Raw genomic sequence first — 21,958 nt, forward strand, 5'->3', positions numbered from 1 at the left:
GAGTTATTTGGTTTTTTATTGTTGAGTTGTAAGAGTTCTTTATATATTATGGATATAAGTCCCTTACCAGATATATGACTTGGATATTTTCCTCTCGCTTTTCAGTTTACCAAATGTTTTTCAATAGCAAGGAAGATCTTTTGATCTATTTAAATGGTGAATCATATTAATAGCTTTCTAAATATTGAAACATCCCTATAGTCCTGATATGAACCCTTTCTAGCCAAGGGATATGATTCTTTCCATATGCTGCTGCTATATTCTATTTGCTACCATTTTATTTAGAATTTTACAATGACATTCATAAGTGAGATTAGTCTATAGCTTTCTTTTTTGTATTATCTACATTAAATTTTATTATTTTATTTAAGTAGATCATTTATTTGGTAAAGAATCCCTCTGAAACCATCTGGCCCGATGGCTCATCTTGCTAGAGCTATGGGCAAGGAGTGAAAACTGTCTCTGTTGGTTCTTAGCAACTGATGCGTTTAGATTTTTCTATCTTTTCTGAGATTACTTTGGCTAATTCATCTTCTTTAGAGAAAGTATACATATATTCATAGAGGCTGAAGCAAAATACAGTTTTATAATTTCTACACATTTCCTTTCTGCCCTGATTCTCATTTCATATTTTCACATTTTCCTTTGATAATGGCTCAAGTTGTTCTTTGGGATGGCAACATGCTGAATACAGAACTGAAAGTACCTGAGTGCTTTCATGAGTTTCCCGAAGGCCTCTGACCTCTGTTTTAGAACACTGTTTTATCCACAGCATACCCCCTGCCTATTTCAAGACATGAACAGTGACTCCTAGTAGCAACAAATGTGGCTTCCCTGGCTAGTGTATGAATATCTTCATTGAGGAATTATCATAATAATCCAGAAGCTTTCCCTACTGTTCTTTCTGCCCAGGGACCACACTACCAGGTCCAGAAGAAGGATTAACTCAATAGCTCCTTCCCTGCCTCACCCCACCTAGCCCTATCCCCTCACCATCATCCCATCAGGGCCCAGGAGCTAGAAAAAACTAGACTCCTGTCATCCTCCACTTCACTGAATTTTCTTACTTTTTGTACTGATTTTCTGGTGGATTCTCCTGTGTAATATCCCAGTCGGTAGACAAAGCACTCTCCCCTCCTGCTACCTGTGTCTCTCGGAGTCAGCACAGACAGGTACAATCTCCACCAAAACTCAGCCTCGCTGCCTCTTAATGTTTTCATCTTCTGGCTGAGACCAATGCCCTGAACCTAGGGAAACCAGGTAGCAAATGTTATCAGCTGGCTGACTGGGCAACCTTACCTATATTCAGGATTACCTGAAACACTGGATGCGAAAACACTTTAAATGCTAGTGATGGTTCAAAGTAATGGTTGCTGACTGGAAAGATGGCGTAGGAATGAATAATGTAACATGTCATTAAGTATCTGTTGAACCCCCTGCTGTGTGAAAGGCTCCATACACATCCATGTGCCAATTATGATAATTTGTCATAATTTTTTTACTCATTTGTGTTAGAAGGCATTCAATAGATGGTCATATATGCAGGATATGGAATGGATCAAAAGTGCTGTGAAACCCTCTGCCACCCCTCCTGCTCCCCACCATGGTCTTGTTTTCAAGGCTCTCAGTCATCGGGGTATATTGTTCTGCCCAGCCTTAGTTCTCATTCCTCTGCTGAGGCCTCATGAGGCTCCTGTCCATGCTCGAGGTGTACTCCATCCTCCAGGAGTGTTCCTGTCTCGCCCTTCCACCACCCAGTCCTCATCTAATATTTCTGGCCCATTTCTGGAGTCTCCACCTACCTAAGCCTTCCCTACAACTCAAGCCATCTGATGCCGATGAGAGCACAACCTGCTTCACTCCATGAACTTTTACACTGCAAAAACATATGGCTTCACATATGGCAGGTGTTACTGAGCTCCCTGATGGCCAAAACAGCAATGTCAATGGCCATGTCCCCTCAACACATCACCCAGCAGCCAGCGTATTCTAATTACTCTACAGGTGTATGCTAAGTTAGGGACCCCAGGAGGAAATGGCTCTGAACCTACAATCAAAAGTTGACATAGGCAAAATCTGCCCATCTCATGGGATAGGGGGACAGTCGCGGGAGTGAGGCCCCCTTCTTCTCCCCACCAAGAACATGGCGCCAGGAAAGGTCACCCACAAAGACGATGTTCTATCTCATTACCAATTCAGTCCCCGTGGAAACCCTCGCCAGGGCCCTTAATTTCTTGTGTTAAAACAACAAACGAGGTGACCACAGCACAATCTCTAATAGGTAGCATGGGTCAACAATTATTCATTTGTACTAGTGCTTTTCGCATGACGGGCCGAGATGAAAATTTGTCCTCTTCCTGGCAAGAGCTATAAATTAGTTTTATGCTACTGTTAAACCCAGAGGCAAAAAAGGGAAGGGATTGGAAGTGGGGGAGGGTCAGGCAAATAAGGCCTGACCACTTCCAGCGACAAAGCTACTTCTTGGACCCTGTAGACAAGGGGGAGGGAACAGCAGAAGACAATGAAATTGGGCCAGTAAAAAAAAAAATGGATACAGAGTCTCTTACACAAGACAGCAAACTCTTCAAAGATCTAAACTGAGTCTTATTTATCTTTTTATCCCAATATCTGGCAGGTGTGCTGAATGAATGAACTAATAAATGATGGGCTATTTGCAGCAATTGTGTCCCTCTCAGCCACATCCAAATGCAACCAACTATGTCACATCCCTATGAGTGCTCTGTGAGTTCTCTGGGTCCAATGGAGCCAGTGCAAATGGTGGTGTTAATCAACATTTTTTGACATGTATTGTTCCATAAGATACTAAGCAGAAAAGAAAACAAATTATAAGGTATTTATGTTTAAAAGCACCGGAAAAAGTACGCACCAAAATGTTAATGGTGGCATTTGCCAGGATGGCGGGGCATTCTGAGTTTTCTATTCTCTTCTTCATACCATGCAGAATTCTCTAAAATTGGTGTGATGAGAATACATTCCCTTCTAATCAGAAAAAAAAAAAAAAGGTTGGTTTTTGGTTTTTGTTTTTTAAAACTCTCATCCTCCCTTAGTTATCAGCTAGAAAAAGAAAACAGTGTAGATCATCTAGGAGATGGGAAAAATCACCCATGCTTGACTTTGGAATCTGCCACATACATTCCCTCCCCTCAAAAGATTTATCTCCCTAATTATGCTTTGCTCTTTACTTAATATTAGGATTAGTTCTAAGTCCCTGAGCTCCCTTACCAACTAATGAGCTGAACTACATGGCAGGAAAAGTCAGGTTGGAATGAAATGAAATATGAGCTGCCGATAATCCGCAGGCACATAACTGAGCTTCAGCTGCACACACAGAGGTGGGTAGGAGAAAGCTCTGGGCGGGGGGCTCAGTTCCCATGCTCCAAAGCCAGACTCCCGAGGATCAAAACCCCAGTTCCATTGCTGCTAACCCCGAGGTCTTAGGAGAGACCTTTATCCTTTCGGTGCTCTCGTTTTTTCTTGTTTCTTCATTTGCAAACTGCTAGAGATGATGGTCTCCACCTCCTGGAGCCCAGAGGAGGATTAAATGAGACGAGGCGTGTAATGTGTTTAGCGCAAGCCCTCAGCAGGTGCCCGCCGGGACAACTGTGCATTCGGGGCACACCCTGCCATGATTTGCATCCATATAATACCTCCTTCCAAATGGATTTCACTGTTTAGAACACATTTTAACATATTCCTCTTATCCTTTCTCTGGGAAGGGAGGCGGGTTTCGTCATTCGCATTTTACAGTTATAAAAACGAAGGCCTGGAAAAGTGAAAAGAGTTGCTCTTGGTTTTGTGAGGAGGAGGAGGTCTGAGACCACATCTCAGTTCTCCGTGAGCCAGCTTCCCCCTGTGCCCCTGCCCTGCCGCCACGGCGCATAATCTATGCCTCTGCTTCCTTTCTTAGCCAACGCAAGGAAATGTAGGCTTTCATCCCGAGGCCTATTCATCAAGACTTGTGAAGATGAGCCAGGGAATTACTGTTAAGTGCTTGGCCAAGATCAAATGCTGTGCACATGCCGAATTCTAGTAATAGGGAGAAACTGAAGAGACCCCAGTTCATGGCGGTTCCCTGTCATGAGGCTGGGACGTTTTCAGGGCTGGGATTGAGGACTTGTCATTTTTGCGTTTTACAGAGGAAGGCTTTGGTGCCATTAGCAATTTATCTTCCTTCTGAAATATTCTCCAACACTGGATTCATGGAAGAATTTTTCAGCATAATGGGATGGGGGAAATGAGGAAGATAAAGTCCCCCCAGACTCCCCTTCCTAATTCATACAGAAATCACTTTCCAGACCCTTTAAGTGCATCTTAGCTCCTTCCTCAACCACTCCCGTTCAAGGTTTTCTTCTTTTCCCTCTTACCTTCCCTCTCTTCCCATTGGGTTTGGCATTAAGACAAGAGAAAGTGAAAAAGGACAGGGCAACCTGCACTCAACCCTCTGCATGAAACTGGACAAGGTGCCACCCTGACCATCCTCCTACAAACCCCTTCCTGGCCTCTGACAGCATTTGCCACCCTTACCAGAAAAACCAGGTCTGTGACAACAGGGACCATACCATGTTGGCTTTGTTCACTATCTTATCCCCAGCATCTAGCAACTGCTTAATGTATATTTGTTAAATGAATGAATGAGTGGGTGAGTGAATGAATGGATTCCCTGTGTAACAGCAGAACAGCCTGGAAATCATTGGATGCTGCTCAAGAGAGTAATGTTTATTTACATGTTACTACTTAAAACGAAGAGGAAGGGGCACCTGGGTGGCTCAAGAGTTGGTTGACTATCCAACTCTTGGTTTTGGCCCAGGTCATGATCTCAGGGTCCTGGGACTGAGCTCGGCATTAGGCTCTGTGCTCGGCAGGGAGTCTGCCCCCTACCCCCACCTACATGCCCAGGCTTTCTCTCTCTCTCTCTCTCTCTCTCTCTCTCTCTCTCTCTCCCCCCTCTCTCTGTGAAATAAATAAATAAATCTTAAAACAAAACAAAACAAAAAACAAAGAGGAGGGAGCTGCTTCTAACTTCTGAACACGAAAACCCAATTAAATGAAATAGTAGGAAATGGCAGGCAGTCATAAAAATGAAGAATTTATTAATTAAAGCTAAGCTCTCTGAAAGAATGAATTTAACTACTTTGCAAAGAAAGAAGATAAACCAACTTCCCATCCTGTGCTTAACACTTCTCTCAGACTGTAATTCCTTCCTGCCCCTCCTGTGAAGCCGGTCTGTATTCCAAGCTCCGCCCGGCTATGCAGGCTCTGAGGACTGACAAATTAAGTGGTGTCCTGTGAAATCAGGCGGCCCTATTGCCTATGTTACAAAGGTACTTTGGAACCCGCAGGGATTGGAGGCTGTTGAGGAATCAGAGGATTAAGAGGAATGTCTGAGATCACTAAGAATCCTCTGATTCCAAAAGGGATGCCCAGCAGGCTGCAGTGCAGGGGTGGGGTGGGGTGGGGTGCTAGTGTAGCTCCTCCTCCTCCTCCAAGTGTTGTCTGTGACCCAGCAGCTCTGACCTGCAGGCTGGTTAGCAATGCAGTCTCAGCCTCCGCCTCCGCCCAGACCTGCTGACTCAGAGTCTGCACTTGCCCCAGATGCCCAGGACACCCGTGTGCACACTGCAGTGTTTAAGGCGCCAGTCTAGCCCGCTTTCTGCCATGCAGTGAAGAGTTTTGCTGCTTGTGACACTACAAGGGATGTTATGGGATTTATATAAATGTAAGGCACAACATCAGGTGCTATGGATCGCTCAGAGCTTCACATGAGCATGGGAAAAAGCAAACAGATAGGAGGCAAGCCCAGCCCCCCAGTTGACCCTAGAAATGACCCAAGCTACAGGTATCATCATCCTAGCCCGTAGATGAGGGGGCACTCAGGCTCCTTCCCCTCGGGCTGGTTGGAGAGTCTGGGACACTGGTAGAAAGTGAGCACCCTCCAATGGGGAATGGGAGAGATGTGAACAAAATGGGCCCAACATTGAAAGGTAGCCACGGTGAATTCTGGAAAGAAATACACTTACGGGGACAATTTCAATTGCCTTGAAGTACGTGGGGCTAATTATCTTAGCGGACACTAATAAATGTGTTCCTTAGAGACACATGGTGACTGTAATAACTCAAAGATGAATATTGGATGAATGAGTTATTAGGGACTGGCCAGACTGCTAACCTCTCAAGCCCAGGGGGCAGCTATTCTCCCTTCTGCCTTCCTAGACCTTTCCCTGAAGCCTAAGATTTTTATTAAATATGTACCCAGCTACTGGGAAAGCTTTAGAGTCAATAAAACACCTGCCCCACCTCACTTACGGGTATTTACTTGGAGCTGTCAGCCACTTTCCATGGCGGTACTGGTCCTTGGACTGGGGTGAGGAGAGCCACACTGCAGAAAGGGGAGGAGCCTATATGCAGCCAGGCACTCACCCCAAAGTTAGGGTAGGCCTCCTCTAACCCGTTGACATGCTATGGTACCAGTTGCAATCCTCAGCCCCTAATCTCTCAGAGGAGCCTTCTGCCCCAGAACCAATGGGCTAGGCTGCACCACTCCAGGCATGACTGTGAATACCCTCAACTGCTCCTCCCAGTTCCAGGCCTGCATCCCCTCCCACAAGTGGACTTTCCAGCCCCATGGGACACTTAGGTACCCAGGGCCTGTCCCCTCTGTGACTCTCATTCCCAACCCACAACCCCCTAGGTATTTAGCATCACAGGTGACCAGATCAATCCATGGATCAAATGAGCACATGGCAAAATGAAAGAAAAGCCTTTCTAGGGTTCTTTCTTAAGCTTTATACAATGTGCCCATTTTATAGTGACCTAGAGACAATGGCCACATCCACCATGCCCCTTCTTCTGTTTGTTCACATCTAACATGCAGTATATATATAGCATAGCAGTATCTTGATGGATTTATGTGTATGTGTGTGTGTGTGTGTGTGTATCCATATAACCACTACCTAGATCAAGAGTTAAAATAGGTCCAGCCCCCCAAAGGGTTCCTCATGTCCATTCCCAGTCAGTATTCCCCTACACAAAGATAACCCCTGTTCAAGCCTCTGTCACCATAGATCAGTTCTGCATGTTTTTGAACTTCATATAAATAGGATTATTAAGTATGTGTTCTGTGTCTAGTGTTTCTTTATTCATCTTACTTTTGAAATTTATCCACACTGCCGTGTGTAGCAGGAGTTCTCTTATTACAGCTGTGTAGCATTCTATTGTGTGAATTTACCACAATGTGCCCCTTTAAAGCACACTGAAGTGGTTTTTAGGTTTGGGGCTGTTATGAACTAATCCTGTAAATATTCGTGTGTATGTTTTTTCATCGTGTAACACTCATTTCTGGCAGGTGTTGAATACAACCATAGAAGGTCTGAGATATTCTACTTGTAGGTTCCCCAAGGAGCCTACCCCAGTTTCATAGTTGCCGGTGGAAGACATGAGACTCTCGGGTCAGAGATGAGGGGCAGTTTCTTAACCACAGCAATAGCAACAGCTAGGGTATTTGCATCTTTGCACCAATTCCTTGAAATCCAGTTTCCACAGGTAATGCAGAGAGGGTAGACGATGTCTGCACACACAATAATGTTGCATTATAAAAGCTCAGGTAACTCAAATCTCTTCTAATGCACAGTGAGCATGCCTGCCCTTAATTCCGAAGGAAGATGTGGTGTTTGTGTCCCAAAGCTGTAAGCAAACCTGTCTTTTACTCCAGAGACACTATGTCTATAGTTAAGGTTATTCACTACAAAAACATCCTTGAAAACAATGGTCTGGAATAAAGGTCATTCAGTGCCATGCTTGCAAGATGTGCAAAAATGCAAGAGATCAATGAAGAATTGTTTCCCAACAAGTATATGCCCAGGAGTGGAGTTGCTGAGTCAAAGAGGCTGGAATATATTTAGCTTCAATAGATGCTAAATAAAAAATTTAAGAAAAAAATAAAATCCCAAAGTGATTATATCAATTTACACTCCCATTAGCAGCATATGAGAGTTTCAATTGCTCCACATCCTTGCCGACACTTGGTATTGTTGATCTCTTTCACCCAAGCCATCCTGATATGGCCATACCTCTGTTTTTTCAAGGACTCTCCTACAAAGCGGGGCTGCTTACATGTTATTTATAATCATGGTGAATACCACTGCCGAGGGCAATGCAGATTGGAGGCTCTTGGAGAAGCAGAAAGACGCACAGGGCAACTTCTCTCAGGAAATGTGCTTCAAAGATATAGAAAATATGAGGCAGTTCCTAAGCAGGGAGAGCTGGTCTTAGGGGAAGGCACTGCCTATGTAATGCTCTTCAGGGCTTGCCACCATGGCTGAGAGACCTCAAAGAGGAAAGAAGGATGCATGAGTGGGGAAGGTGGGAGGACAAATGACCGGACCTGCTCAAAGGATTGTCTAAACTTTTCTAGAAGCACTGCACTGGCCAGGATGCTAGGAAATGATGCTCGCAATGCAGATGATGAAGAAGGTGATAGTAATCACTGATTGAGTACCAACTATGTTCCAAGCCCTAAGCTAGGCTCTTTACTTATATTAAACTACTCTGCATTGCAACAGCATCCACTGGCCAGTGGTGAGATGGAAATGGTCAGTAAAAGGCTTTTGCTAGTGAAAACATCTGGTCTTGGGTGAGAATTGTCAGGGAGCTTTAAGGGACATCTGGAAGGGCTTTCGTGTTTTTATTATTTCATCTAATTCCTATATGAGCCTAGAAATTATGCAGGGTGAACTGCCTTCACCTACATCTCAATCAACTAGCTGATTGACAATAAAGATAGTAGCAGTGAACACAAGGATCATGGTAATAATATCTTTTTACTCTGGGCTAGGTACTACCCAGTGTGCTTTGTATCCCATTCAGTCCTCACTTCAACCCTAAGACACAGTATGATTCCCATCTTATAAAGAAACTGAAGCTTTAAAAAGTTAATTAATGAACCCACAGTCACAGTTTTTAGTAGCAACGCCAGGATTCATTTCCAAGTTTGTGACTTCAAATATGTTTTCTTTCTCCTCTGAGCACTATCTTTCCATCTACTCTTGATTAAATGACATACTTCCTATTTTAAGGATAAGCTTATAGGAAGGCCTAATTTGCTAAAGCTGATTATTTGGGAATTTAGCCTTCTGTTGCAAGATTTGTGTGAAATGACCTGGTCCTCTGCTCTAGATTCATGCATTTCTGATATTAGCATATGGATGTGAGTTGATGATCATTTTGGATGGATTATAGGCTACATCCATGCCTGTGTGTAGGCACAGTGTTTTCTGGCAGTGAAGCCATTCCCAACCTTAATCATCCAGGAAAGAGGCAAGTCCTCAGATAGCAAACCAGAATCCTAACTGGGGGTCCTAGGCAGGCAGAGAACCCCTGCTTCTCTCACAGCCTTGCCATTATGGGCCTAGAAGACTTTGAGGAGTACAGTATGCAGGCATGAATTCATCAGTGGTGGAAAATTTGGAGACGGGGAGCCAGGACGGACAGACCGGAAAGTCCTAGAGGACAAGCCTACTATTACATGCAATAAACTAGACTTTCCCCTAAGCACTGGTCCACTTTGGAAGTTTAATCAGAGTGAGCTCAGGAATGCTTCTGCTACATTTTACTTTGAATCTGCAAATAAATAGCTCAAAGAGACACCGGGGATCAGGGACACACGTGAATGAATGCCTCTCTCCATTGCTTCCCCAGGTCCCTACACATGCTAAAAGTTCCACAGTTTCAGCAGTCACAGGCTGAGAGAAATCCACCAGGTCAGAACTGCCCAAAACTCATGAGAAGAGTTGGGGTAGGGTGTTGGGAATGGGGATAGTCATATCAACATTCTAGTGACATGTACACTTTCTTCCTCTAAGATGGAAAAGGTTAAGACCTAAAGGAATTTATCCATTGATTCATTAAAAACAAAATAAAATGACTGCACTTTTAGGTACCAGATAATGTTCTAGAGATACAGTAGTTAACCAAGATGGCCAAGTTCCTATTCCCAAGAAACACTGCAGTAGAGAAGACATAGTACAGTGCACATGCACAGACATGTGACTCCGACTATATAATACATTATAGTTATATAGTATTGATAAATACCAGGAAGTAATGTAAAGCAGAGTAAGAGGAGTGAGAGGATTTTTTTTTAAGTGAAGGTAATTGTGGAGCAAAGATGCAAAAGAAGGAGGAGAGGGACCCACATGGGAATCTCAGAGTGTTCTAAGCAAAGCAAAGAGATAATGCAAAGGTCCTATGGCAGGTATAGACAGCATGTTAAAGAACAGTGAGTGGTAATGTGCTTAGAGCAAAGGGAGCAAGGGTGATACAGGTGGAAAAAAGATGAGGTCAGAGAGTTAGCTGGGGGCCAGAGTGTGTTGGCTCTTGATGGCCATGACAGGGAGTTTGGGCTTCATCCTGAGTGTGATGGAAAACTATTAAGTTATTTAGGGAGAAAAGTTATAGTCTGTCTGAAGCAAGGATGGACACAGGGAGACTCGTGTATTAGTTTCCCAGGGCTGCCACACAATTACCACTGACTTGATGGCTCAAAATAACAGAAATTTATTCTCACACACTTCTGGAGGCCAAAATTCCAAAATGAAGGGGTCTCTGAGGCCACACCCCCTCTGAGGGCTCTAGGGGAGGGAATCCTTCATTGCTTCTCCTGGTTCTGGTGACTCCAAGTATTCCTTGGCTTGTGGCCACATCATTCCAACCTCTACCGCAATCCTTACATGGTCTTCTCCTCTGTGGCTTTCTCTTCTATCTGTGTCTTCTCTTCCCAACTCTTCTAAGAATATTTGTCATTAGATTGAGGACCTACCTGGGTAATCCAGGATGATTTCATCTCAAGATCCTTATCTTATTTATGAATACAAAGACCATTTTTCTCAAATGAAGTCACATTCATAGGTTCCCAAAGTTAGGATGTAGACATATTTTTTGGGGTGCCACCTTTCAACCCACTTCAACTAGTCAGGAGGCTCTCATAGGAGCCCAGAGAGGGATGAGGGGACTTGCCCTATGGTAGTGGCCCCTAGATGGTAAAAAGTGGTTAGATTGTGTTAGGGTGACAGTCAATGGGGAGCAGTCATTTATTTACCCTCTTCACAAATATTTCTTGGCTACCTACCATGTTCCAAGCACCGCAGGGGTAAAAACAAATATAATACTCACCCACCTGGAGCTCACATCAAGGTCCAGGAAAACTGGATATTGAATAAGCATGTTGCATGTTATAAAGGAAGTAGGCAACAAACAGACCTGACCTCGTCGGAGTACCGAACACCTCAACAAGGATACAACTAGGGGTTGTATCCTAAGAGTAAGGGATTGGGAGGGTATGGAGTCCTGGCAGAGAGAGCTGAATGTATGAATTATGGAGTTAAAGACATCATTAAGTCATGATGTCTTTAAAAACAAATAAAAACAACCAGACAAACAGTGATGCCATATGGCCTTGGAGCAGTCTGGCCATCAGAATGTCTTAGGCCACTTGGGACACACCTCTGCCCCCTCACAGCTGCTGAAGTTTACATCTGTATACATAGCCATTTCTAGCAACCTGCTCACTCTCTCAAGTTATGGCATGGACCCCTATCATACTATGAGTGGTACTGTTGCCCACAACCTGCTCTTGTCTAGACCACTTGAAGTGGTGCTTTCCCAGCATGCTTGGCACACCTCCCTTGAGCCACTCCCTCAGGACTAGAGTCATTCTATGGAGATGCTCATGTTAATGGGACTTCAGTTAACTTATTTTTAACCTTTACATTGCCAATTGCAGATATAAAAATCTGACTACACAAAAAGTTGCTTTTAAGAAAACGTCTTTCCTCTCCAAGATTCATAACACTCATTAGCAGGCTCAAGATCTCGCAGCTGAAAGGCAGAGCCAAAGAATAAATGAAGATGGAGCGGCGCTGCTCTGACTCTGTGGTTTGACTGCAGGCCTGCCCCTAACATTTGCAGGGCTCGAGGCAAAAGTGCAAATGGAGGTCCACAGACTTGCAAGTCCAGATACTTAAAAGTAAAAACCAAGGTGAGAAAGTCTTAAAATATGTTCTTCCCTCCTACTTTAATAATTATGCCTTCGGGGAAACCCTGGTGGCTCAGCGGTTTAGCGCTGCCTTCAGCCCAGGGTGTGATCCTGGTGACCCAGGATCGAGTCCTATGTCGGGCTCCCTGCATGGAGCCTGCTTCTCCCTCTGCCTGTGTCCCTGCCTCGGTGTCTCTCTCTCTCTCTGTCATGAATAAATAAATAAAATCTTTTTTTAAAAAAAATTATGCCTTCATAGTGACCTGCATGGCCACAGCCCCCAGCCAATGACCTGTCTCACTTTCTTCCTGATAAGGCTTAATCCTGCACTGTGATAAGTCTCAGGCAAAGGCAAGTGAACCCCCACAGGCCATGCATCCAAATTCTGTGCATATCCCCCCAAAACAGTCACCCACTGGCCACATCCCATGTCTAATGGCCCAGCTTCTAGATGTTGGATCCCAGAAATAGCATAGCTGCAGAAAGTCGACCTAGAGCCACTGGGTAGGGAATTCTAGGATCCCAGATATCTGGAATATAGTCTACAAGGGCCAGTTCAGGAGCTCTGGGTAGGCACAACCCATTAGTGCCTTATCTCATGAGGAGGAGATAGCTGGAGGAGGGCCAGTAGGCTTTGGTTGGATTGAAGTTACTTCCTGTGGATGGGAAGCAGAAAATAAATAATGAGGAAATATGGGGGCACTCAGCCTTCTGTTAGGTCAGTGGTCCTGCCGAAGTATGGGAGGGGAAAGTGGTCTAGGTAGGTCTAGCAGGTGGGCAGATTTCCTCAGTTTACCTAGCAGACTGTCCTTCCCAAACAGCTGTAAAAAGTAATCTGCTATTGATAAAAGGAATGCCAGAGTCTTAGAGTAATCTCTGTGAAAAATAAAAGCAAATAAAGTACCTCTCTGACATGAAAAGTTTGTTCTTCAAAGTTTCCTTTTACTTCCTATGATGGAAACTGAGTACACTTCAGGGCCCTCCTCCTGGCCAGAGCCCAGTACATACTCTATATCCCCTCACTGTTGGGTTCTGGGCCGAGGGCTGCCAAGAGACCTTCTTGATAAGCCCTCAGCAATGGACTCACACAGACACACACATCCACACACACACACACCATATATTTCTATAGGAGCTGAGAATAAAAGGTAGAGGACAGAGCCTCCAACTGAAAACAAAGAGCTTTTCTATGAAAATGGTCCAGAACAGGGTTTCATTTATAGATCACTCATGCATTCATTCATTTGAGCAGCAAAAATTTATTGAGAGTCTCCTAGAAGCCAGACATTGCAAAGTGCTGCATTTGCCTATCACTGGACCAGGCACTAAGGAAACTAAACATAGCCTCTGCCCTCAATGACTTCCAGCCTAGTTGAGGAAAGAAGGCCATGAGCTAGTGATTTTCAGTATGAGCTGTTCTAAGTAATGGATTATATGGATAGGTCTTAACTGCTGCTGGAATTTACCAGGCAGAGAGAATGGTGGCATCCATCTCACAGAGGCTGATTGGTCTCAAACACACAGCACCAGCTGGGACTGGGACTGACCCGTCCAAATGATATGAAGGACAAGAACCAGCACGATCCTCACATATGAAGCTGTCACTAAGGCACCGATGAGCACAGCAAATATGTATCAAGCATCTGTTGCATGTCAGGTGCTGTGTTAGCAGTGAGGACACATGAACAATGTGTTCCCCATCCTGAAGGCTCTTGAAAGACAGGAAACTCGTCAGATATAAATCAACCAATCCTGGGAAGCCAAGGGCCAGGATCTAGTAACTAACGAAGGTCCCTAAGATCTCAAGGACTGGGTCATATTTTTTGTTTTCAAAATGTCACCCACATATTCCTTCCCAGTCCCTCACAGAGTGAAATGTACTATATTTATATGATGACCAGATTGGTCAAGAGGCTTTTGAAGTCATAGGACTGATAGGTCCTACATAGACCTACATAGGTCTGTGGAGACATCTATATAGACCCCTCTTGTTGCTCTTTGCCCATGGACTTTGGTTTTTAAAATGCTTTGACCACCAAAATTTTCATGTTCCTCTTTTCTAACTAGTTAATGGCATACATATCCCAAGACCCACAGCTTTTGTGTGCCTGATGACTGATAGTTCCTTGTTCGATTTAAACATAATTTTGATCATCAAGAAACTGTGTGTGCAGCGATATAACAAAGGGAAGAATCAGATACTCTCAGAGATGGTCCTCGACTCAGTGGCCAGATATAGGAGTATTTAGGGACTAAGCTTCCAGGCCCATCCCTAAAGTGAAGAATCTCTCTGAAGTATTTAAGCCAATCTTCACAGCTTGAAAACCACAAATTTTATCAAGGCAAGTCCATTTCTAACATTTATTATTCTGATTAACTAACTACTAATTTTACCAATGAAAACCTCTGCGAAATGTTAATTAGCAGCATCTAGTGGGGATCAGAAATATGGACGTTAATTGAGGCAGTTGGAGTCGTTATCTGTGGAGTGTGGCCTTCCTGATAAAATGTTGGATGATCACCTCAAAGCGTGAATTTCTGATTAGGGGACTGACAGCCCCTAGAGTGTAGGTTAAAAAGTTACACATTTATATCACATTCCCTCCTCTAAAGTATTTTAAAGAAAATTATAGACATTATCGGTGCTGTCCGTAGGAAAAACCTCATCCATCTGTGTACCAAGTATAACTAAGTCTGGGGGAAATGGAGCATGAGACACATTTGCTAATGAAGATGTTTTCTATTCCAGGTGATAAAAGCTCCACTGTTGTTTTCTATCTCAGCTTTTTTTTTTTTTTAACTGTTTGGAAGGCATTCCAGAGTCATCCTGAGTTTTGTGTGCATGTGTACATTCTAGGTGTTGGGGAGAAGATGTGAAGAGCCAGGGCAACCCAGGAAAATGCAATAGGCAACATCCAGCCTTCAGCCTTGACAGTCCTTCCTTGGAATAGTGAGAATTCTTAAGCTCTACAGAGTGGGACCTAGGAGTAGCTACAATTATTCCTCTTCTTAGCAGGCCTGATTCCCAACTTGGTCCAGGCCTTGATCTTATCCCAAAACTCTGATACCTGCCCTGAAATGTTACCCCCTGCCCTAGCTGCCCTTCCTCCGTGTGTGTGAAATGTGCCTATCTCGGCAGCATCGCTGCCTTTGCTCCTTCACCAAGCACTGGAAACCCTGGTGAAGTCACGGCTTACATCTGAGCAAACTCAGAGCGAACGCCTGTCATTTGAAACTGAGCACAAATCCTACTTCAGCTGAAATGCAATAGCTGATCACAGAGAACAGACACTGGAAAAAAGGGGTCACACGATTTTCCAGGGGCAAATGTCCTCCTTGGAGGCCAGGATTTGGAGGGATAGCCATTACCAACCATGGAAGTGTAGCTGATCAAATTAAGGCAGCCGGTTTTCTTTTTTAAATTCAATTACACCCTCAGTGGAAATGGTCTCCCTAAATGCTTGGGGAAAGAATTATACCTAGTCCATAAAGCCTAACACTTCTAAACCCAATTTTGCACATTATTCTAAAGGTTAATTCAAGATCTCTCTTCCAAATGGGAAGTTAAATACAGCCAATGGGAGGAAAGCATCGCTGATTGACTGAGGAGTTTATCCGTCTGTAAGAGTTCATTAGTTTTAATTAGTGTAATCACTAACGTTGCATTAACAGTTTAGTGAAGGAAAGTAATTACTCACACATCCACTGTATTAGATGGGAAGATTAGAATTCATTTTCCAAAACGATTAGCATTTTGCCAATTAAAAGAACCCTTTCTCCCTGCCAGGAGCCCTGTGACCCCACTCACCCAACGATCGTTTGAACGAAACATATTTTGCATCAGAAAATGCAGAGGGAAGAAGTGAAGAAATAAGGCTGTGTTCATTCTTAGAGCTTTCTTGGGGCCCAGCAAGTGCATGGGCTCGCTGAGTCGATAATGTCACGCTCTATTTGCATAGCCATTCACTTCAGTCGCTTTGGATTATGCCCTAGTCTCCCACAGAAATTAAAAAATGAAAAGAGGCTAGTTGAAGATGAGGCCAAAAGGAAGCAGCAGAGAGTCCATGTGAAATGGCCATTACCAAGGCCCTCTGGTTGGACAAGTGTGGGGCCTTGCCACTGGTCCCATCCTGAGCCCACAGGAGAGCTCCAAGTCACGAGGCTGTGTTCCTTGGGCCCCCTAATGATTCCCCTGAGCACTGGTGCCATCTGGGTGCCTCCGACTGCTCTCCAGCACCTTGGCCACCTCCTGTCCAGCTCTACCAGGACCTCCATCTACCCAGCCACACGGATCTGTGCCCCATCAGCAAACCTCTGACCTGTTTTGGTAAGGCATTCACTCTTCACACCTTGCCCAGTGTACATGATGCTTCACGGTAACTAAATGAGCTATTCCCCCCACTTTGTCCTCGGGGCCCCCCCTCCCCACATCCTGCAGTTTTTCATTCTATATTCTACAAACTCATAGTGAGCTACTGAGGCAGGAACAGGGATCTTCCTCTGTTGGGGATTCTCAGCCCCTTGCACATATTAGGGGCTGCACACATTTTTATCAAACGGCCAACTGAATTATAGGCATGTACCCATCTCCCCGTCCCCCACTCTCTATCAGCCTAGTCAGATTTCAGCCTAGGAGGCCCAGCCTGGTCAGATCAGCAAATTTATCCCTCAGGAGGGAACTGAGACATTTGCATACAGGGGGGAAGTCCCCTCTTCACCTGTACCTCTCACCCAGCACTATTTTCAAAAGGAGCCGGCCTCTGAGTGCATCTCTAGCTCCCTTCTGGTGGGTCTCTGACTGGTTTTGGCCAACGGGAGGCGCTGGCAAGGGTTCGGAGGGAGGGAAGAAAGGGAGGCCAAGGAATTTCTTCCCCAACTCCTCCCTACTCTGACGTCACGTGTCTGGTATTAGCTGCACCAAGCAGGGTGCAGAAAGGGCAAATGGATCAGGAGCAGGGCTCATGGAGAATAACTAGCCCAGAGATCCCTTTCTGAGATGGGAAGTTCCAGATGTTCTGTTGTGGGTCAGTGTTGTGACAGGAGGCCCCAGGGCAAGTGTGACGTCAGGGTCTCCAGGCCCACACATTGGCCTGTGCTCCACCCAAAGTGCTCCCCGAATACAGAGGTCAGCTAACCAGGACCAAGAGGCAGGCACCGACTGAGGCAGAAGGCCATCAGGGTAATCACTCAAGACCACATCTGAATGGAGATGCCATCTTGATGTCCTATTTGATGTAGTCATTCAAGCTGTCTCACAGGCGGCTCATTTGATCCCCAAACAACCCTTGGAGAGAAATATTTTGTTGATAGGGGAACTGACTTAACCAGGGCCGCTGGACAAGTAAACAGCGAAACAGACCAAAGTCTGCTAACATCCGGCCCGGGATCTCCTTGGCTGATTTGGCTCTACTCCCAGCTGCACCCCTATGAGCCATGTGACTTTGTTTTTTTTTTTTTTTAATAAATTAATTTTTTATTGGTGTTCAATTTACCAACATACAGAATAACACCCAGTGCTCATCCCGTCAAGTGTCCCCCTCAGTGCCCGTCACCCATTCACCCCCACCCCCCGCCCTCCTCCCCCTCCACCACCCCTAGTTCATTTCCCAGAGTTAGGAGTCTTTATGTTCTGTCTCCCTTTCTGATATTTCCCACACATTTCTTCTCCCTTCCCTTATATTCCCTTTCACTATTATTCATATTCCCCAAATGAATGAGAACATACACTGTTTGTCCTTCTCCGACTGACTTACTTCACTCAGCATAATATCCTCCAGTTCCATCCACGTTGAAGCAAATGGTGGGTGTTTGTCGTTTCTAATGGCTGAGGAATATTCCATTGTATACATAAACCACATCTTCTTTATCCATTCATCTTTCGATGGAGCCATGTGACTTTGGGCAAGTGACTCAACCTCTCTATGTTTCTTCATCTGTAAGACAAATGTAATCTGTTTCTCTGTTGATCGTTGTAAAGACAAAGTGAGAGAGAGGAGCTCCTCAGAGGCTGGGGGAGGGGACCGCGCTTGGGGCTTTCTGTGAGAGGCTGAGACCAGGCTGTCTTGAGCTTCACAGACAAGGCCGATCTGCTGCCAGGCCTGAGTCTGCTAGAAGGACCTGGGGGGCCTGGCACCTGCCTGACAGAGTGCGTGAGCCTGGGTTTTGGTACAATCCCAAGGGATGGGAGGAACTCCCCATCGCCCACTGATTAATGGTACATGCCACCAGCAAGCAGGCAAGAATGAAGCCAGATTTCATTTTACTTTTTTAAACAAAGGGGAATTGATCTTGGCTGTGAAAAATTAAATGAAATTATGCAAAAAAAAAAAAAAAGCAAAACCATAAAACCAACTTTTCACAGTGTCTAATTCTTAGTAGAGGCCACATAGTAATTAGTTCCCTTCCTATATTTAACACTAATGGGTAAATCAGACTCCTCACTAGCAGGACTCTGGAACACAGCCTATTCCCTCCTGGGCCTGGTAGGTGTGCAGGATGGGTGACAGCAGGCTACCCATCAGCTTCCATCCAGGAACAGGGCAAGGACTCCTAAAGGGCCCCTGGAGCACATACTCCAGGTCCACTGCATTCCCTGGGTAGCACACGGAAACTGGCATCTAAAGCTCACAACTTTGGGAGCAGAGCTAGTTTGACCCCCACCTGCCTGTAGGTCACCTCGGCCACAGAGTGACCACCCCAGCACACCATGTAGGTGTCTACAATGGATGAGGGGGTCCTGTAGGCCCTAAAGAAAGGGAAGCTAGCCAGACCTCCACCATCGGCCATCCTCTGAACCCCAAGAGACAGAAACTCTGGCAGCCCTCGTGGCCAGGGTGAAAGGCAGACCTTCACCCTCACCCCTACACACTGGGGACAGAAGGAAAGGAGGGGAGGAGGCAGGGGCCCAATCAGCGGTGGTCCTTCTGAAAGGGCTTGGAGAGTTAGGGCAGAAGGGTCACCGCACCTGAGGGCAGCTCAGAGAATGGATGCCACATAGTGGCCTTGTGCCTCTCGGAGGTACCATCCTATTGCATGGTGACCTGCATTCTAATTCAAGAAAACAGAACTGGAGCTCCAGAAATGGAGGCGGAGCTGGAGTGAGGGATGACCACAGGGTGGGGGAAGGAGGTGACGAGCTGCTATGTTCAGAGTCAGGAGGCCTCCAAACAGACCCCAACCTTTCCCCTACGAGCCTTGTGACCTTGGGCATGTTACTATGGGACCCTGTTTCTTCAGCTGAAAAATATGGCTCGTAGTCCTCGTGTCACAGGGAGGACCCTTGCAAAAATCACAGTTAATGATAGGCACGCTAATGTCTGTGCCCCACACAGCCAGAAACATGGTTTGTTTTGCTCACAGCTGCACCCCTAGTGCCCTCCTGGTCTGGCCATCCATAGAAGATATTCAATAAATGTGTACTGATAATACCTGATCAGAAGGTGCCATCAGAGCTCCTGGTGTTTTTGAGGGCATTTATGGACACACTGCCATAAGGAACGAAAGGTTGGGAGAGTCTCAGGGTGGAGGGCTCCTCGTGTTCAGCCCCCAGGAAGCTGCTCTGGAACAGTGAGCCTGGAACAGGGCAGAAATGTACCTGGTGAGGTGGAGTCCTCAGAATCATAATGAGGCTCCCTCCCTGGGTACTGTGGCCCAACTGCACCTGATCAGCCCTGCATCCCACCTCAGGACCCAGGAGAAGGACACCCAAGATAGCACAACTCCTGGTATCACGGGAAGGACAAATGGGCACTTACTGAAATTTTGTTCTAAAAATAATAGCAATGATAAGAAAGAGAGGCAGGAATTCCATTGACCTCTAATGCCTGCACAAAAATATTAACAGTATCAAAAGAGGAAAAACTTTTTTTGGTTTTTTGTGGATGTTGTTCTTTAGTGACCATCATAATGCATGTTGAGGGGGAAATTACCTATTTGTTTCAGTATCTTATTAAAGAATCAACAAGACACAAATAGTGTATTTTCTTGGACTGAATTCTCAGAATCTCAACTACCCAAGGCATCTACCTCAATTAAAAAAAAATTTTAATATACTATTAGATTTGGAAAATCCCTTTTTTCAGGAGGAATCTTTTAGAGGAGCTTCTATTTTTAATTGGAAAAATTTAGATTCTACACCAAAATGAAATGTCATGGAGAGGACTTAACAATGCCTCATCATCTAATTCTGGCAAAACACTCAAAATAATCAATTTTGTCTCACAGAAGTATTTGTCAAATTAGATAATCACAAGTGTTGGCAAGGATGTGGATAAAATGGAATCCTCTTACATGGCTGATGAGAATATAAAATGGTGTTGCCACTTTGGAACACAATCTTGCAGTCCCCTCATTTTTTAAGAAACAAAGCTTTCTCTAGACACCTGGGTGGCTCAGTCGATATAAGCGTCGGACTCTTGATCCCGGCTCAGGTCATGATCTCAAGTCATGAGATTGAGACCTAGGTTGGGCTCCACACTCAGCATGGAGTCTGCTTTGAGATACTCTCTCCCCTTCTCTCTCCACCTCTCTCCTCCTATGTCTCCCCTTTATTAAGAAAGAGAGAGAGCAAGCAGGCTTTCTCTATCTGCACTGGGGAGTCTGCTTTCAACACATGGCATACCTGGGGTGTCTCAGCCACGCTGAGAGACTGGCCTCAACCACTAACGCTCTACTCTTCCTCCCACAGTATGTGTCCAGCCGACGCACCGTCACCCAGAGTGCACCAGAGCAAGGCAACTTCCCCCCTCATCACCTCACCCACCACCACCGCCATCACCGCCCCCACCACCACCTCCGCCACCATGCTCGCCCACACCACCTCCATCACCAGGAGGCAGGGCTGCACGCCGCCCAGGTGACACCCTGCATGTGCCCCCTGTTCTCCTGCCAGTGGGAAGGCCACCTGGAGGTGGTGGTACCCCACCTGCGGCAGATGCATAGGGTCGACATCCTTCAGGGGGCTGAGATAGTCTTCCTGGCCACGGACATGCACCTCCCCGCCCCAGCCGACTGGATCATCATGCACTCCTGCCTGGGCCACCACTTTCTGTTGGTGCTTAGGAAGCAGGAGAGGCACGAAGGGCACCCCCAGTTCTTTGCCACCATGATGCTGATCGGGACCCCCACCCAGGCCGACTGCTTCACCTATCGCCTGGAGCTCAACAGAAACCATCGGCGTCTCAAATGGGAGGCCACCCCTCGGTCTGTCCTTGAGTGTGTGGACTCAGTGATCACCGACGGGGACTGCCTGGTCCTCAACACCTCACTGGCCCAGCTTTTCTCCGACAATGGCAGCCTTGCCATCGGTATCGCCATCACTGCTACGGAGGTCTGCTCCTCAGAAGCCGAGATGTGAAACCAGAGACTGCCAGATGTTTGGGCACAGCCACCGTCCACCCAGACTCTCTGCCTGTGTCCCTGGAATCTCTGAATGCCAGGACTCCAGGCTTCTTTTTAGTCTTCTCCCTCCTTCTGTCCTTCCTTCCTTTTTTTTTTTTTTTTTGTCTCAGGTACTTTGTGGGATTTAGTATTTGTCTGCCATGGGCATTACAGTAGGTCAACAGCCTGTGATTCAACATCTTGGTGTGATGCTTGTCCTGATTTGTCAGTATGGCTTTAGAGAGCATTTGTCATCCAATTTGGTCAGAATGGTTATTTCCTATACCCCCAGCATCCTTCTTCACTACTTCCCACGTGAGTAAAAGACACCAACACCACAAAGCAGACTGTTGGGGTTGAAAGGAGACTTAGTGTCCAAATCATTTCTTCCTTTTCAGTCTACTTCAGACCAAGCTAACTCGGAATTGTGTGAGGACAACAGGGTGGGGAAGGGGACCTGGGCAGCTCAGAGTTCTATTTCAAACCAACCAGTTACAATTCTGACCCCCTCCCAGAAAGCTGAGGGTCAGA

General features: G+C 45.6%; 1 protein-coding gene across 1 annotated transcript in view; it reads left to right on the forward strand.

Annotated features, from left to right (window-relative positions):
• The window catches only part of SIAH3 (siah E3 ubiquitin protein ligase family member 3), a 66,145-nt gene extending 44,655 nt beyond the window's left edge, over window positions 1-21,490 (forward strand). The window contains exon 2 of the mRNA XM_055335583.1: window positions 20,736-21,490. Coding sequence (XP_055191558.1) covers window positions 20,736-21,404 — 669 coding nt within the window. The 3' untranslated portion in view covers window positions 21,405-21,490. The remainder of the gene's footprint in view (window positions 1-20,735) is intronic.
• Window positions 21,491-21,958: the final 468 nt, after the last annotated feature.

This window comes from Nyctereutes procyonoides, unplaced genomic scaffold (assembly GCF_905146905.1).
Source record: "Nyctereutes procyonoides isolate TBG_1078 unplaced genomic scaffold, NYPRO_anot_genome, whole genome shotgun sequence".
Lineage (NCBI taxonomy): Eukaryota > Metazoa > Chordata > Mammalia > Carnivora > Canidae > Nyctereutes > Nyctereutes procyonoides.